The 19158-nt window shown below is 37.0% G+C and overlaps 1 protein-coding gene across 2 annotated transcripts in view; it reads right to left on the bottom strand.

Moving 5' to 3' along the window:
• LOC113544651 (kinase non-catalytic C-lobe domain-containing protein 1) overlaps positions 1–19158 on the bottom strand; it is a 42894-nt gene that overhangs the window by 18972 nt on the left and 4764 nt on the right. For both annotated transcript variants that reach the window (XM_026943599.3, XM_026943590.3), the window contains exons 2-15: positions 18876–19074; positions 16130–16188; positions 14468–14614; positions 11829–11946; positions 11029–11741; positions 10781–10895; positions 9628–9699; positions 5228–5289; positions 4961–5119; positions 4658–4735; positions 3979–4060; positions 3432–3624; positions 2570–3198; positions 1975–2113 (exon numbers count right to left, since the gene is read on the bottom strand). In XM_026943599.3, the coding sequence (XP_026799400.3) occupies positions 1975–2113; positions 2570–3198; positions 3432–3624; positions 3979–4060; positions 4658–4735; positions 4961–5119; positions 5228–5289; positions 9628–9699; positions 10781–10895; positions 11029–11741; positions 11829–11946; positions 14468–14614; positions 16130–16188; positions 18876–19074 (2765 nt within the window). The remainder of the gene's footprint in view (positions 1–1974; positions 2114–2569; positions 3199–3431; positions 3625–3978; positions 4061–4657; positions 4736–4960; positions 5120–5227; positions 5290–9627; positions 9700–10780; positions 10896–11028; positions 11742–11828; positions 11947–14467; positions 14615–16129; positions 16189–18875; positions 19075–19158) is intronic.

Genomic DNA, 19158 nt, shown 5'->3' on the forward strand with positions numbered 1-19158 from the left:
TAAAGCGGCAGCACATATACATATGCTCAGCATACGTTTATTAGGGCTAATCCAAGAATCATCGTCAAAGTCCTTAGTGAGGGTCAGAGAACAGGCAGGCAAAAACAAATAAATCGACAAAACAAATGCCAATGACAGGACAGGGGCAGAGACATGACCAGAATCACAACAAAAGCACATTTTAAAACAAAACCATACGACTTGAACTTAAAACAGTGCTCACAGTGCTTTGAACAGCACAGCATGCCACGAGGGATAACCCTAAAGCTAACCTAAAGAGTAACTAATAGAACATTTATGGAGTCACTCCATTTGGATTGCTAAATTCTACTATTGAATAGTGCATGGCTACAGATTCCCTCACAACATTAAAGAAATACCTTAGCTTTTCTTAGAGCACTTAAACACTGATTTCAGCCCTCTCCATCTGAATGTGTAAGTGTACTATATTTGTCAATAGCTACACTCTCTCATGCTATATCTTTTTAAATGTTTTCCTACCAATATTAATAGCGTATTATCAAATATCAAGATAGTATCAGTCAGACATTGGCAAGTGTATTTAATATTCTTTACTTCAACCTTTTTGTTGTTGATGTTCTGGATCATTTGAAACACTGTCAGGTCTTTCAACAGTTAGATCATTGTTACTGAATACAGTAAAGCACAGTTTGGCAGACTGCAGTTATTAAAGACTAGACCTAGACTTTGATCCTCTAGGTGCTTGGAATATAATTCTACCTTACCTGTATGCAGATTTGGATATATCTGATTGCCAAATAAATCAATATAATTGTAAATGTCAACAAAAACTCAAATACTAAAATACAGAGTATCTGGCACAGACCATAGAACAGTGTAATCAGTTATGTAAAGCAGAACATGGCTTAACACATTTTTCAGAAAAAAACAAAAATAACACCCTTCTTCATAAAACTGGCAAACCACTAAATGACAAACCTAAGCGATTCTATCACAAATAATAACCTGAATATATATGATTATATATGACTATCACTGCAACTGTGGTTATAAATTTGGATTCCTCAATTTAAATTAAGCAGAAAAGCATAACAACCGAAGACAGCTGACCACAAGTCACAACAGCAACACATACCAGTTGGATAGTAGTCAGTTGGAAAGCAAGTAACCTGCCACTCAAGAATTCTCCTGGCATCCTTTCTAAATCCCTAGAAAACTCTTTTCAACAGTTTGCAGTTTAAGTGAGAAACAGAACTGTGAATCTCTCTCTCTGTCTCTCTCCCTCCATCATCTCATCATCCCAGCCCTCCAAGCCTACACAGAGATGGGCCTGAGTGTCATGTGATTCATCCAGCAGAAAGGGCCTATTGTGTCTGACTACACTCTATCCTCCATGCTACACACCCTCCTTGCAACTCTTCTTCCTCATGTGACACCTCTGGAAACAAATTCTAGAAAGGAGTGGCATCATCTGCATGGCTTTCTCTCCTCTGTTTACACATCTGGCTTCCTCTACATATACATCTGGCTCCTCTAGACCCCTCAAAGCCTTAAAAGAAGCTCAAGTGTTCTCTTCCCTTGAATCAATCAATCCCAAGCCCAGGCTCTTCTGTTACCATAGGGACCCATCAGCGTGGAGAAGGACTGAGCGAAGGGCTTTTTGAAATGCTTCTAGTATGAATGCTAATGATGAGTAGAATGGGGTAGTGGAGGCTTCGGTATCTTAAGTGGGTATTGTGAAAGTCTCACTGGAAGTAAATTAAAATTCATAGAGCACCACCAAGCTGACCGAGTTAGGCTGTTCTGAGTAGACTTCCAGAAAAAAAGTGAGTGTGTGCTGCTGGTTGCTGACCTAAATAGTGTGGCAATAATAAAATAATAGTTTTATCATCGTTATCATAAGTGAAATGCAGATATTCCAATACTGTCTTTAAAGGATAAATGTGCAAATGGTTAACATAAAAACGTGGTTTTCTGAAGACTGGCACTTACAGGGAAGAGGGGTCATGATTGACAATTGAGTGCAGCAATCCTAGTAGGTCTTTATCCCAGTGGAGATCACTGAACTTCTCCACTATTGCTCTACAGAACGTCTCAAAGTGAAGGCTTGTTAAAGAAAGGATGTACTCTCCTACAGATAGAGAATATAAAAATTACCAATATACACAGCAGGAGTTCAAGGTAATCATTTAATCTCTAAAGTCCCATTTTAAACAAACAAACAAACAAATAAATAGAAATAAAAATACATAAAAAAGCAAAACAGGAAAATATGCAATAGCTCCAATTAACTGCACTCATCCCTTTTTTGGTCATGGTGTGGTTATAGTATAATTATTGATGTAATTACATCTTAATTAAATAGACGCTTAAATAGCATAATATGCTTGAGAACTGTTAGCCAATTTTCCTTTAAAGCAGTAAAAAAGGTATTATGCTTGAGAATCTAATGCCCTAATCTAATTTCCACAGCAATGCACAGGAGAGCACTACGTCCTGAAATATTAGGTCTATTATCAAACGAGAAAGTTCTCAGCATCTGTATGCAGAAATGGCTGACTTAATCAAAATAACGTAATTCAATTACCCATAACCAGCTCCTCTGCTCCATTTTCCAGATAACAGTCAAAGGCAAACTCCTCTCTGATAAGACCAATGACCTGCTGCAGGACAGGGTGTCTCTGTCGTACAGTGCTCAATACCCTGGTATGTTGGAGAGGCTCAGTGATATTCAGGTGAGCTCTATTATTTGGAATGTTGCCTTTGCTGGTCTTGTGGTAAGAGGATGTGAAATGGTGATCAGATTCTCCATTCCTGGTAACAGGATGCACATCATGCTCTGTGTTTTGGGATCCAGAGTCAGTCTCTGTATCTGCCCTCAATGGCAGGCTAAGATCTAGGCCTGTGATTGGCTGAGAAACAGCTACGTGAACAGGAAACAGTGTCAGTCGGCCACTCTGAGGGTCCTGCTGTAGGAGGAAGTTGTTGTAAACGCCAGAAGAGCATGAGATGTTGGGACAGGTTGGCAGAGACTGGCTGTTTGACTCTGGACAGGCTGTTTGGAGGTTGGTGTGAGGTGAAGAGGTAAGAACAGTTGTGCTACTGGACAAGGATGAGCAATAGTCTTCCTCTTGCTCTCCCTGTGTCCAGTTTTGTTGAAGTAGTGATGTTTCAGTGGTCAGGTCATCATTTCCAATTTCTATTTCACTGGGGATGCTTTAACACAGTGAACAGAACAGAGTTAAATAGTCAGATCTCTTAGAAAACTCACATAAATATTAACAAAATGCAAAATTATACTACTGACTACAAAAGCTCTTCCCATCAAGATGGTTAGTACATGATTACTCTTTTACAGGTTGAGAACTAATTAGTTTGAATCACTAAATCAAGATTATTTATTATTAATCATTTCCTTCACAGTAATGCAGTAATAAGCAATGGCCTACCTGCCGATCCTTGGCTGAGGAATAGGCGATTCCTCTTCCTTGACATCCTCCTGAGCCACTACTATAGGAGTAAAGTGGGTCGCTAAAGAAGTGAAACCCTCAGGCAGCCTTGCTGTCATAGAGAGAGAGTTGCTCTGGGGAAGAGGACCAGATACAGGGGCCAACCTGACATCATGGCCCAGAGGGATGAAACCTGCAAACACCGACACAAAAAAATCTGTAAAGTAAGTTATGAAGTAAAACATTATGATTAAATGATTTTATTAAGCATAAAATAATGTATAGTTAAAGATTTATAAAATGAAGGCTATAATCTACAAGATCTACATTCCTGCAGTGTTCCAACCCCAATGTAATAAAACTTGATCAATGTAATTTGGGTCTTCAGAAGCATTCGAACAGTTTTTGAATTTGAATTTGCTAGATTAGAAGCAGGAATTATGCAAAGAAGATGGATTTCAATCTCCTAGAGTAGGATTAGCCACTCTTGATGTACTAATACAGAATGTAATGAGCAGTAATCATTAAAGAAAGATTACAGATGTACCAGTTTTCCTCTCAGATGTAGCTGTGTTTTTGAATGAGCCCACATCAGGGAAACTTTCTTCTTCATTAATCCTACTGGATGCCTAAAATTACACAGGAATGCAAGTTTAAATACCAATTTACACACTGACTAAATCACGTGAAAATTAGGAACACTCCCTAAAATGAAAATATTTGCTATATTACTATACTATATTTACTATATTCTATATTTCTATGATAATCTATGATTGTTCATACTGTGTTAACCTTAAACTGTACACACCAAGAGGCCTCTCACTGGAGTGGAGAAACACGACATTGCATGAACAAGCAGCTCGTGATAATCACACTTGTTCCAAGTTTCAATTATTTTTTTTTTTCAAACAAGCTGCCTAAAGGGGGTCCTACTTGCCATCTATAGGGAGTAATGCTATAAAAGCTGCAGTCAGTGCTCTATGGGATGAATTTTCTGAGCCATTCAGATTATTGTATGTTATTTTATGTTGTTTTAAAAAGCTGGTATCAATGTATACCAATAAAATCTCCAGTTTGTACTTACATAGTTTACTTAGCTTCCAGCTGTACTTTATTTATTGATAAATGATTTAAGGAAATGCACTGAGGAATCCTATAAGATTTCATGTTTCCCTTAATCTGATATCTTAAGGTATCTGGTAACCCTACATGCTAATGCATACCTTATGAAGTCTGTTGATTAGCTGTGTCCACACAGTCTCAGCGTCAGTCCCCTGATGGGACAGATAATCACGGCAACTCTGATGCAGCATGAAAGACATTTATATTAAGTATTTAAACCATTGTGTCTATTATTTTCTTACTGTAAGTTAGGCTGCTTCAATGATATATGAGGATATAATTATATAGAACTATTTCTGTGAATATAATGTAACATACATATGTAAACCTCATATGAGGTTTACATATTCAACACATGCAATTAACTTAGCTCTTAAATTTCTATTTAATTATCTGTTTATTACCTTTTTTGCCATAACAATAGATGGCCTTTCAATAGGAGTTTTTTTGGCCATCTCAAGCAGGAGCCTCTTGAGTTTTCTCGGCATAGCTAGCTTCTGATTCGGGGACAAATGAAATTTAGCTGTGGCCCACAAAATAGCTGCCACTCCATATATGCAGGCCTAGAAAAGAACAAAAACACATTTTCCTTGCAAGCTCAAGCATTTAAAAGTCTAAAAAAAGCACTAGCTGACAATTCACTATAAAAATAGGGTTACCACTCAACTCACCTTTTCTGTTAAAATACCATGTTCCTGGAATTCAGGAGCTACATAAAAGACATCATTGGATCCTACAAATATGATAAAAAAAAAGACTGTAGGCCTGCAGCACTGAACATGAGCCTTGAAAAAAAAAACACACTGTCCTTGTACTCAAAGCTCTTTGCTTATTTTCAAGACATTCACAGACTTTTATACCCAGCAATAGATTTAATTTAACAGTAAAGGTGAATCAGTATCACTAATACTAATAAACTAACTAATAAAGAATTGGGTCAGATTTTGCAGATTTTGACGGAAGTTCTTTCCGTCATACACGCCATATTTTCAAAACACTTAATGACAAGAAACATAGCAGAACCAGTAAAAAAAATTGTAGTGCCCTTCCCAGGTGGGGAAATGTACACTGTAAAAAAAATTGCAGTTTTACAGAATTTTTACTGTTAATTTTTACAGATTTTTCCTGTATTTTTAAATACACAGAATATTATTAATTTTACAAAAATATACTGTGAATTTACATGTCTAAGGTAAAATACCACAGAAAGTTTGTAACTGTGAATAACCATAAAATTTCCATTTTTTTAAAATAAATTTTTGTTCTTTTCACACTAAAGGACTGTTAAAATACATTTTAAATGTATCAGAATTTCACAAATATTTATTTTTCATTTAACAGATAAAATGTTAAATTCTAGTTGTATACTGGGAATACATTTTAAAATAAGATACAATCAGTGACAATTAACAATAAAAAATAATGGTTCTAAAATTTTACATAGATTTGTTTCGTATTTGACAGGCATCTTGTATTATTATACGTAGATGTTTTCACAACAAAACGTTGAATAAATGTGGTTTTATTAGTGTATAATGTCTAATCTAACATTCCTAGATGCTTAGGAATCTCGAAATCTACGCAATGCTTTCGATCTACATTAACCAAAATCATTTAAATATGGATGAAATACAGTTTACGTAGGACATGGATGCATCAAAATAAACACAATCGGAACATTATTTAATATACTTTCTGTCAGGTGACATCGTTCCTATCACAGCAAACCCACCTATCAGAGCCACCTGACAGAGGTCAAAAACCCTGGATTATCAGGAGCTCTGCTGCTGTCCTAAACTCAGGTTTTCGATGGAGTTTTCGATGGAAAGCGTGGGCGATGGGAATAACTTCATGGTATGCGGGAAAGAGGTAATGGGACATTACTTACAGAGGTGCCATTCTAAAAGTTTCGATATTTTGGAAGAGAACATGGGGATTGAATAACCAGCAGTGGAGGCAAATTTTGGAAAATTTTTAGACGCTGAACATTCTGAAATTGTTGTTTGAAAAATAGCAGCAGCTAACTTCGTGGGAGGAAAAACGAACATCTAAATCTTTATTTCATGTCATATTGCATATAGTAAGCAAGTGTTAGCTAACTATAAGCTATTAAGCCACCCAACTCACTCCTCTCGTGTTGAGTGGAGCGTTAGCATGCTAGCATATGCTATAGCTAGTGTAATACTACTGAGGTGCTCTAATTGTTTTTCCAATTTAGCTGCCTACAATTGATTGTGTTTAATATTCATATTTTATTCGATATTTGCAGATTTTCTTAATTAACATGTACCAAGCACTGACATAAACTTGTCTTTCTCTCTGCAGGTAAGTTGTGTGAGTTGTTAAGGGGTGAGCTCAAATGGTGAGTCTTGTGCTATAGTTAAAGATGTTCAAAGATTACACCTGTCATAGTTGTGGTGTTTCTGTGACTCTAAAAGGTTATGTGCATCATCAAGAGCTACACAGAAATGAGGCACATTTCTGTTTGTATGTTGTATACCAGGTTGAAAGTCTCACTTCAGAAATTAAAATGCTTTTAAGTGTCATATTTTCTGTCATATGTTTTATATTTACACCAGGAACTTCTCCTTTGGAAGCAGAGTACTTCATGTTATCTGTGGACCAAACCATTGTGAATAGCCACATTACTGTCTTCAGTGATGCTGTTGTGTTGATGTTTGCCTCCTACTACTGCCTGAGCATCTCCTACCCAGCAGCCCATGGAGCAACATTGGAGTTCTTGCAGAGGTAAGAAAGCAGAAGTCAATTTTATACATCAAAACAGATATAGTTAACCCTCTATAATCTAATGCAGTCCAATACAAGAGCTGTGCAACAGACCCTACCTATGAGACTCTGTCAGAGAGTGATTCATTCAATTCAGTGGCAGTTAGGAAGGCTGCATTTTGCACTTTTAATTAATTGGGTTGGATTATATTCAGAGGTCTTTCTAATGTTGTCCATCTACAAAAAACAGTTGCTCTTTGTGGTTATCTTTAGCACACATCCTGGACCAACCTAACTTCTTTGGACATAAAGGGTATTTCTAGTACAGGGAGAACATGCTAACTCTCGCCACAAACATTCTCTGTGCAAATTTTCTCTATTCTGCCAATTTTACTTCTATTAAATGAGTATATTACAGTACAGTCAATATTTCATCACTGAAGTTGTTTGTATTTCATTTGACAGATGCTTTTTCAAGATAAATCCTGAAAAGGGTTCAAAAGTGGAGAAGACCACATCAAAAAAGCTGCTGGCAGTCAATCCAAAGGTTCTTTCACTGATAACAAAAATTGCAGACTATGAATAGAGGGAGTAAGAAAGAAACATTCTTTAAAAGTGGTCAGTGTTTTTGAGATGTCTGCAGCATAAAGTGGACATTTTAATTTTATTGCTTGATTTTTGGTTTTGTTTTGTTTTTTTCCCTCATAATGGGCAACTGTTTCAGTCTACCTTCAATGTACCTGGTTTGAATCACAGTTGCAGGTACAGTTGGCCACAAGTAACCAATTGTTGGAACTCTGCATCATGTGGTGGCCATATTCACTGTGGTTTTGGTACCTTTTGTTTAATTGTTATTTATATATATCTCTTTTAATGTATCTGCCCAAAAACTGCACAACCAAGTAGCATTGTCTGTTCTCTTGGTTGTATGTTTCGGGTGTATATTACTTATGGCTTCTTAAAAGCCATTTGGTGCAGATTATTTTTATTTTATAACAAATGTTGGACATTACATACAGTATTGCACAGTTTTCTAAGCAAGAATGTTGCAAGAGGTGCAACTCTTTTCTCTTCTGGTCTGTTGGGCAACAGAATTAAATAAATGTTGAGAACAGGAAGCAAGTGTGTGCTGTTATTGAAAATTTAATGTTAATGTCATTGTGTAATTTGTCATGTAAGGTTAAATACATAACTTTTAAAGGTGGGCCTACTTTTTTTATAACAAAGATCTTTTAAATATACAAGTTTTTTTTGTAGAATTACATGTAAAAACTCAGTAAACCTGGGATATATTGATTAAATATACAGGTTTTTTAAATAAAATGATTTACTAAAACCCACTGTTTTGCACTTTTAAGGCTCATTATTTGTATTATAGCAGTGTTTGACCATATTTATAGCTAACTTCATTGTTTTTACATGAGGAAATATTGTTCTTTAAACATTAAAAGAAAAACAAAAATACACAATAACTCATGTAAAATTAAAGCAAAAAAACTGTATTTTAACAATGGAAGATTATTGTAATTTTACAAGTTAGGTTGTTCCTGTTATTTTACAAAATGTTATTGGCACCCCAGTTGCCAGAATATTTCCATTTTTTTTTTTTTTTACAGTGTATTACTGGTGAAGTGGATGAAGTTGGATGTAGAATTAACAATGTTCCTCTTGGACATGTATGTAAATGCAATCCATTTAATATGTTGAACTGTAAGAAGGGCCAGTTTTGCATACCAAATCAAGCAGATACAGGTTTATAATTTAGAGAGCCAGGTGAGATAATGCTTTGGATGAAACACTTTCACAGAAAGTTGCTAGACAATTGAAAACTCAGCTCACGATTACACAGAAATACAGGACAGCAAGGGCACTCTTGACCACTCTTGGCCTGCAGCAAATCAGTATATGCCAAAATTTATAGTGTTACATACAGTGTTAGCTACCAAGCAGTTGAGTAGCATAGTGAGTAAAAATACAGGTTAGGGTAAAAATGCCACTAGAGTTCCAATCTTGAATAAGTTTAATTAATACACATTTATGAGTCTACTTTGCACCATGATGTCCTATTAAAGGCACTGATTTCGTCCTTGCAATTTATTGGAATATAGTAACAAAAGATTAGTGCAACATGGTGACCATCTGATCTTCAACATTCCTTATTTTTTTTATTGGACATTACACAATCACATAAAGCAACTATGACTGGAGTAGCTTCTGTAATCGTAAATTAATTGCAATTCACTTATCAAATTTAAATATAAATTTAATTATCTTTCCATCATTTCATCCATGTCCACTGTATTTGCATTCTCTGTGCTCATCAGTGTGTTGTGAACAACAGTACCTGTGTTTTTAGGCATAAGGAACAGCAACTCTCCATCACAGCCCACATACACAGAGTCCAGGCACAGGTAAGCTTTCAAAACAAATAAAAAAAAAAAAAGCATTTCAATTAAACTCACAAAGTTGGCTACTTTCAGGTGTTCTTTTCAGTTCTGCCAGAAATCCTGTGGAAATTTGGCACAGTGTAATGTGATGCTACGATAATTCACCTTAAATCTTAATGAACTCTTCCACATAAAGAAATGCTATATAGCTTGTCACCTTTTGAATAGACTGCCCTAGTTAGACAATATTTGGCACAGCTTCAGCAAACTAGCTCTGTTACTCTTCTATAAATAGCATAGGCTAGCAAGAATAATGCTGAATCAGAATTAAGTATTGTAATGTAATTCTTAATGTATTAAGTAATAAATATGTGTGAGTTGCACTGAAACAAGCTGATATTTGGCCTAACAGTGAAATGATTATTAGTGCAGCTAATCTGAGACATACTTCACACCTTGGGCTTAATCCACCCACTAGTTTTTTTTTTGTGTGGGGGGGTGGGGGTGGGGGTGTCTCAAAGAAAACCAAAGAACCTAGAGGAAACCCACATGGACATGGAGAAAATTGCACCTCCATGCCATACTTTATTAGAAACTGTTCAATATGTCTCAATAATCAGGCTGCCAGCAATAACTACCATTTGTGGAAAGACATACATTTTTGAGCAATTTTACCTGTGTTAAACATAATAAACCACAATATTTTTTTTTAAATTCTGGGCTGGCATTGAGGCATGGTGGTTAGCGCTACAACCTCAGAATTCCAGGGTCCCAGGTGTAATTCTGAGCTTGGGTTACTGTCACTGTAGAGTTTCTGTGCATGTTTTCCCCATGTCCATATGGGCTACCTCAGTTTCCTCAGATAAACTGTCATGAGGTGTGAATATGTGTGTCCGTGGTGCCCTGTGATGAACTAGTGTCCCATCCAGGGTGTAGCTATTTTTCATGTCCAGTGTTCCTGGAGTAGGCTCTGGATCCATCATGGCCCTGCCAAGGTTTACTATGCTTACTGAAAGCGAGTAAGTGTGAGATTTTTTTAAGCTCCACATAACCTAGGTGGGCCTTTTATTCCAGGAAGCAGTGTACATCTTTTCCCTGTCTAGGACTGACCTGGGAAATCAGTGTAGGTTTGCAGTGTGGACAGGCAGGTGTAACACAGGGCCCACAACTCATTCACAGACAGTGGCCGTGTACAGTGCGTCAGCAGCTCCCGCAGAGAGACCCACTGCAAATAAACGCCAAAACAGCATTTATCCAAATGTGCAATAATAAAATGCTCAGCACTTAATTTGACAAACCACAAAAGATAGGAAAGAATAAGCTCTTTATAAAACACAGACTCTGAATCAACATCTTACCTCATCCTGAGATTCCTCATTGAGGCACAGCATGCTTTTGGTCATATGATTAGAACAGCACAGATTGCTATTCTTTATCTCCTCATCTACATGTGTGGAGAACACAGGGGTTTCCTCCCTTACGACTTCACTTTGACCTGTGTAATCTGGATCTGCATCGATGCTGATATGAGTAGGGGTGCCATTACTTATTCTATTTAGAGATTCTATAGAGTGGCTGCCTGAATCTTCATCCTGTGCAGACTTCTTGTGTGTTTCCTTCAGCATATGGTCCTCCCATTGCATCATCATACTTTCCTCTCCTCCAATCTCTGACAAGTCTGCTACCATCATGCTCAGGTTGGTGTGTGAAGGAGATGAGAACACAGGGGGGTTGTTGGAGTCAGGAATGGAGCAGGAGCGGTTGAGGGCACTCCGTGATCTTCTCCACCTCACCTCTTCGTTCATCTTAACAACAGGAGAGCTATTCTGAGATGGATAGAAGGAGTTCACCTCTCGGAGCGACACTGGACCTCCGTGATATCCATCCACGCTCCCAGAGCGGAATGAACCATTGCAGACTCTTCTCCTTTGTTTAACCAGATGCTCCTCGTCTTCATGAGAATCTGAAGAATAATGTCTGGCCATGCGCTGGTCATAAGTATGATTCTCAACCGAGCTTGACCGTGAGCCTTTATATTCCATAAAGTGATGATATGATTTGTCCCATTCATCTATGAATGAAATTAAAAATTGATTTCACTGTTAAGATAATAACGGCAGTAGAATCTTTACAGTCTGAGAGAAGAGGACAGTAAAACCTTGGAGAGGCGCGACTGATTCTATGGACAGCACTCTTCTTCCGATGGCTGAGAGCTTTCGACACACTGCTCTGGGTGTAGTGTCTGTGATTTTGGCTTCTGCTAGAGACAGAATGACCTGTGAAGAAAGAGAAGTTAACACTAAGATGAATGGCATATTGGTGTGTACCATAATTAAATTAATTAATAAAGCGAAAACATTAGAGCTGAGAGGGAGAGATCCAAGAGATCCATTTGAAAATTCATCTTAGATCCATTTACACAAGATATAATGCAACTAGATTTTGAGGTACAGAAATGCCAGGGCTCTCATCAAACAGGGAGAAAAATTAGAATAAGATTTTGAAGTGTTAGCTAGTCTTCGCAAGAATTGGCTTATTGTTGCTTTTCTATATATGATTTCTCTGAGATTGCACAAGAATAACTGCAGGACTTTTCAATAACCAGGTTCAACACATTGTTACATCCGCCCTGATTCTGTCCCAATTTACCCATCATCCTCTGCGCACCATTGCTCCCTTTTTCCACTCCACTTTCTTTATATGGCTAATGTTTCCTGTTCTCATTACCCCGTTGTCATGGCAGTTATTCAGTCTGATCTGTTGTTCTCTAGTTTATTTACTTACGCCTGTCTGGTTTGTGCATTTAAAAGTTTTTGTGTTTCCACTGTGCCTTTCCGGTCTATTTCTCTAGTAGTTTCTCTTGTGTTCTGCTAATGCCTTTTTGGTTTTGATCCTCACCTATAAAGAATCCTAATAAACATCTTTTAAATATGCACTTGTGTCTTACACCTCTATCCCGCATATGCATCTTACACAGTTTTTCCACTTTGCCTTTCATTGCTTCATGGGTAATGGCATGTGAGATATAATTATGTTCTAGAGGCTTTGGTCTTGTTTGAAAGAAATCTGAATAGACAGGATCTGGCTATATGGTATATACTCAGGGTAACAATCACACATCAGTGAGACAAAAAGCATTACAATTAAGCTTTAAAGTGTGTGATTTGTTCTGAAAAATGCTTGATCCCAAGGTCATGTGAAAAACAGAGCTGTCTTTGAGCACACCATTAAGAGAAATATTCTCTGTTCTCAGCAAAGCTCTCTCACTTAAGAGCACTGCAGCTAAAACATCAGCAAGTGCTTGAACAGGCAAATGTGCTTGAAAACAGTCTAGGTTGTTTTTTTTAAGCGCGTATAACATGAGAAACAGTTATTGCCTGTTTCCTGTTACTTTTGCATTCATTGTAGGATTATTCTCCTGTTTACTCTCAAGGTTCTGCTTAAACCAGCACATAAATCAGCTTCACCACAAATAAATCTAAATAAGCAAAATCACAATAAGAAATCTACACCAAACCATATTTTGAGAGTAGCCAATTAAAAACTAGTGCTGTAAAAAAATTTTTGGCTGTGCTACATGGCTGTAACACACAAATTTTGGCTGTATTTGGCTGTGTTTTTTCATTGATTCATTCATCCTTAGCAACCACTCTATCCTGTTCAAGATTCTGTTGGATCCTGGGTAGATCCTGCAAACACATTTAAGGTGCAGAATAACTTATAACTGCTAACTAATCAGTAATTGAATATGCTAAACCAGTGGTTCTCACACTGAGGGGCACCAAGGGCACCATATTAAAATTTCCAAAGTTGTATCTCTACTTAATTAATTTGTAAATAGTAGGTGTCAGCTTCTGAGGGGTGCAACAGAAAAGTATTCACCCTATGACCCGGAGGTCACGAGTGAATCCCAATGATGCCACAGCCATCTGGACCAGGAGTCACGAGAGCAAAACTGACCATGCTCTCTGGGTGAGAGGGATGACATTACTCTCTCTCCTGTCAGTTACGGCGACACTAGCCAATTGTGGGCTTCTGTAAGCTCACATATGAGGAAGAAGGCAGATATTACTTTCATCTGTGTGTTACACTGCATGAGTATAGTTCAAAAAGATGTGGAGGTCAGCTTCACATGTCAGAGGAAGCACGTTTGCCCCACCCTCCCCGGTTAGCATCTATTGGGTAAATAGGGGAGAGTTAGCTAGTGGGTGGGAATTGGCAAAATCAATGTGTGTGTGTTGGGGGGGATAATAGATGTTATTATAATAGATGTTAACATTTTTAGAATTAAATATGTGCCAGAGAAACACAATTCATAGCCATCCTGCTCCTACTCAATGAGTTATCTGTAATGTCAGGATGGGGGTAGTTGCAGAGGGCCACAGTGACATTTTCTATCCACAAAGAGGGCCTTAGACTAAAAAGATTTGAGAACAAGCAGAAAAAGGGAAAATTAAAAGTGTTAACAGACTTTACTGGTGGATGCTGCACTACTGAGTATATAAAAAGTGGCACCAGACAAAGTTTAGAGTTAGAGTTAGGGTCATCCATGTTGAAACTATGTTGTTTGGTACAACTGTTTATATTTTAGTAGTTCATAGCCTTTAAAATATTGACAATTTACATCTGCATTAGGCTATGCTCAAAACTTATGCAAATAGGTGCAACATTATACCTGATGTATTTCTTATGATGCTAATAACAGATAATTTATTTCCAATACAATAACAAAATATTTGAAAGAATGAATGGCAAAATACAATTTGAAATGTGAAAACGGTTGTGAATTTTCCAAACCTGTGGGCAAGGCCGGTCTCCTGGCTTTTCCTCTTGCATTTGTTCAAGCAACCTGAGGGTATCGACCCCTAACTCCGCCTCTGTCTCAGGTTCTACATCATAGCCCAGAGCAGCTGAAAGTGTGGAGCCGAGCGAGAACACATGACCCTAAAAGAGTGTAAAGAAAGATGACAGCAACACAATCTCTGTAGAAAAAAGGCATTGTACAGAACACTTTGTCCAAGTGTTGTCATCAGTTATAGAAAAGCAAATAGTGACAAGTAATAATAATGATAGTGCTACTGACCGTCACCTGCAGAAAAAGGTTTCTTCTGTAAAAAAGTTATCTTGAAATAATTATTTTTTGTCCAATTAGTCACTGTCCAGATACTGATATTAGTGCCAAATTCAAAAGTGTGAAACTTAGTCATGCCTGCATGAAACTGGACCACCCACGCGCAATTCTGTTTTGGTTATGTCATCCTGCTATTCCTAAAGCCATTAGGTAGAGAGTACAGACAAATACAGATGAAAGTGAACAATGTCATACATCTTCCTGCCTGCAGCCAGGCCAGGCAGTATCTATCATCTGTGGCAGGTCATGCACTCTCTCATCTAGGCTAACAAATGAGTGCTTATCTACACCCTCTGAACAAAGCAGAACACCATAAACAATCGCCTGTATCCATGTCTAGAGGGCCACTCTTTTCCAGGAATATTGTTATGTGAAAAGATGCTCTTTGGATCTGAATAAAACAGATATTCGCATTGCTGTTTTAAGGAGGTCAGGCTGCTTTCACAGTCTATAACAGACATAAATTAGATCCTACAGTGGGGTCCGAAAGTCTGAGACCACTAGTGAAAATGTTTTTTCAATTTAACACAAAGGTTTTCATTACAAATGATATAATAATATCATAATCTTAAAATCTTAATATTTTTTATTTAATATCAGAATCTTAAAAAATATTTACATGAATTTCAGAATTTCTTAGTATTTGGTACTAAGTATTTGAAACTACCCCTTTTGCTTTAATGACAGTGTGCACTCGAGCTGACACAGAAGTTTGCGTAAAACCTGATGATCCATGTTAGATCATCAGCATGTCATCTGAGCATGTGCTTCAATGGAAGGGATAAGACTCATGGAAAATCTGACCTTCTGTATGAAGACGTTAACATGGTCGATCTCACAAATTTGCTTAAATTTTAATAGTGATCTAGAAACTGTGCAACATCTTGAACATTTGAATAGTCACAATGTTGCACATTTCCTTTTTTGTTTTAGAATTTTCTGTTTATTTCCAGTTTTATTTCTAGTTTTAAATAAAAAAAATCATAGCTTTTCTAAGTTGTCTCAGACTTTTAGACCCCCTTGTATAAACTTGTGTTTTTTGTTATTTTGTTACACTAATAAGTTGCTGTATATTGCACTGGTTGCATGCCAAACACCAAACGCCATGCATCCATAGTCACACATCAAATGTAGTGCAATTTATAAGGTATGTATAAAGTAATGACAATGACAATGCAGACATACATAAATAGTTTGTGAGACAATCCTAGCCAATTCTCCTAGTCATAATGCTCTTGTTAAACAAGGGGGCAAATCTGCAACAATTTAAATTAACAGCTTAGCTTCAATATCAGGATATAGTTAAAATAGTATATAAAATAGTTCACCTCAAATGTGTTTCCAGTCTTGTCAAACTCTGGAGGTACAAAGGAGCCTTCAGGGTCATCTGGGGGGAAATGGTGAGAAAAAATATCAACTAAAATAATTACTGTAATTTCAAACAAACTAAAAGGCTCAAAATCAAAAGTTTAACCTTAACGTTCTGCTTGATTCAAAATCAACCATTTTTATTTTTTGCTGAAACTAGAACAACACTGAAAAAAAAAGATTTTTTCCAGCATAAAACCTGCTTTAATTTATTTAATGAATAGGAACAATCATGTGCAAAAAAAAGCATATTAAAATAATATAACAGAAATCATCAAGTAATTTTCACCTGAAAGTAATAAGATCAAATAAAAAAGTTTTAAGTCCATATCACATTACAGGTGACTTTCTTTTTTGCTCTCCCATCTATAGACAATCCTCAGTACGTAAAAAAGGTCCACAAATATTATATATATATTATATGAAAATTAAGGTTAAGGGTGCTTTCAAAATACATTAGTCAATTCTATTGCTGTAAAATAACCTGGGTTGATGGAACTGGTCGAACAGTGCACCATTGCTAAGTAGTTCTAAGTAGAACAGGAGGGTTAATTTCCTTGAAGTAGTAATCTAGGCACAGTGTTACTCTCTAAGACACAAGCACAAGCTGCTGTGGAGCTTGCCGCAGCATCGCCTCCTCTAAGTAGGCCAAAGATTCTGAGGATCCCCAGCCTCCTCCAGACTGTTCTGCAGAGTTGGAGGAGTTTTATAGGTCACATTCGTTTCTTCTCACTATCCTTGGTGCACTGTATTACATATTCTCAACTATGAAAGATAAGACAAACAGCAGGGAGTCTTCACTGGCCACAGAATACAATTACATCAAAGGAGCCTTGAGAGAGACATATTACTAATCCAGCACGCTCAAAAAGTTCAAGAAGCAAAACGGACTGTTTGATTTATGGTAAGATGAAGTTGTAGGTGTATATCTTGGGCCAGTGCTGGAGTGGCTAATCAGGAAAACCGGGTTATAATATAAATGCAAATTACTGAGATACTCAACTGCTTTAAATCATAAGAAACTTTTAGCTTGACAATCTACAATTTCTAGGTAGCCCACATTCCCTTCATCTTCAAGCTACTTTCAGTTTAGTGCTTAGTAATTTTAGCAGGAAGAATTTCAAACCTTTGCTGGGATATTTATGAATGACTGTTTTGTTATGTGGCCATCTAAGTGGGAAAGATATTTGATATTTTTGCCTCTGAGAAGGCCTATTCATATTTGCATTACTAGTGGCCTGCTGTGTACGTTTTATAGATAAACATACACAGAAGGCCATTACTAATGCAAATAGTAAATGTCAAAAGAGTTGAAAGCAAATAGGGTGGAAATAAAGTAAAAGTGTAGCATAAAAAGCTTTATTACTTTAATTTTTTAAGCATAAAAATTTAAGTCAGAATTGTCTTAGTCAAAATATAATTTTAATAATTATATTTTTATGCAAAAAGCTAAAACCTTTTACATATATTTTAGGCCTGTTAATTTTTTTCATATATTTATTTAATTTGTGTTGTAGTCGGTGCCTCTTATGCCGTATCTTGTGAAAATAAATAGTCAAAAGAGTTTAAACTGTGGATTTTTCATTGTGGACATCCCAAATGAGTGTGTGGGCTGCTCAGATAATACTCCTGGGCTAAAAAACAGTCTTACTCTGGCCCTGCCTGCAATGCAGATGAAAAAATCATAATGTATCTATGCCTTCCCTCTAAAACCTTCTGAATTTAGGAAATACACTTACTTACATGGTTCTAGGAAATGAACCATGTAAAACAAGGTTTTGATTCCAATATGGTTCACCCACTATAGAATAACCTAACATTCTGCACTGTACCCTTATAGTATTTGTTGCACTTCATATCATATCGTATGAGAGAGAAATAAAACAATAGTGTCACTGTCCAGTGTGACCAATAATTCGGGGATATATTAGGATGTGAATTAGGAAGTCGGACATCTGTGGCTCTGCTCACTCTTTGAGTGCTTTGTCCTTTGACTGCACAATTTGTTCATTCATGAACCATGTTTCCAATACAGGATCATATTCAGTTAAAGAAATTTAACTGAACTTCTACCCATGGCCAGTTTCAGTTCCTGGTCTTTCTTATTGGTAAAATATAAGCTTCATAGAACATGAGTTTAACTAACAAGCAATTACTAAAACTTATTTTATACCAAAAGTAGCATGGGATGGCTGGAAATGTAGACTACATTCCATGGCCATCTTATTTGTACACAAGTAGCAAGTTCAATACTCAATACTACATGGAGAATCCTGACCCTAGAGATCCAGATTTAGTTATAACCCTAACACATGGGTTCTGATATGTATTCAGATCTTCCTGAAGACCTTCTTTATCTGGACTGGGTGCACACTCTTGCACATTTTAGCACAAACACACAGTTACTGCCAGCTGAAACTCAAGCAGCAAATCAAGACAGAATGAGTAATATATAACCTTTAATAGTGTACACTTTAATAGTTTAATAGTGTACACTTTAAAACTGCAACTCATGTAAATTTTATTGTTCTTCCAAACATTATAGAACAGCCTCTAGGCTTTGTAGAGAATAATTTGCAAGGACAACAATTTAGAAGACACTAGGCCGAAAACTAGGCCCCTTTACAACCAAACAAAACTGCTGACAGTGAAACTGATAATGGAGGGTTACATACACACACGGTGGTGAATGTGAAGATTACTGACCACTGAGCTGTTCCATGAAGCACACGTTGCCATGAGCGTTGAAGGCCAGAGTGTCTGGTGTAATGCAGAGAGTGTAAAAAAGTGGAGAGCAGGAAATGCTCTGCAGTGAGCGCACACATTCTGCACACACTGCCCACACCTCTTGTTCAGACAGACAGCTGTCTCTCAGACACAGGATATCTGCCAATGACACATTCTCCTGAGAAGAGAGAATTACATTATTACGAAAAAGATGTTAGATGATAAGAGTTCACATTTACATTCAGTACATTATTTATTGTTG

The sequence above is a fragment of the Pangasianodon hypophthalmus genome, chromosome 3 (genome assembly GCF_027358585.1).
Source record: "Pangasianodon hypophthalmus isolate fPanHyp1 chromosome 3, fPanHyp1.pri, whole genome shotgun sequence".
NCBI classification, from domain to species: Eukaryota; Metazoa; Chordata; class Actinopteri; order Siluriformes; family Pangasiidae; genus Pangasianodon; species Pangasianodon hypophthalmus.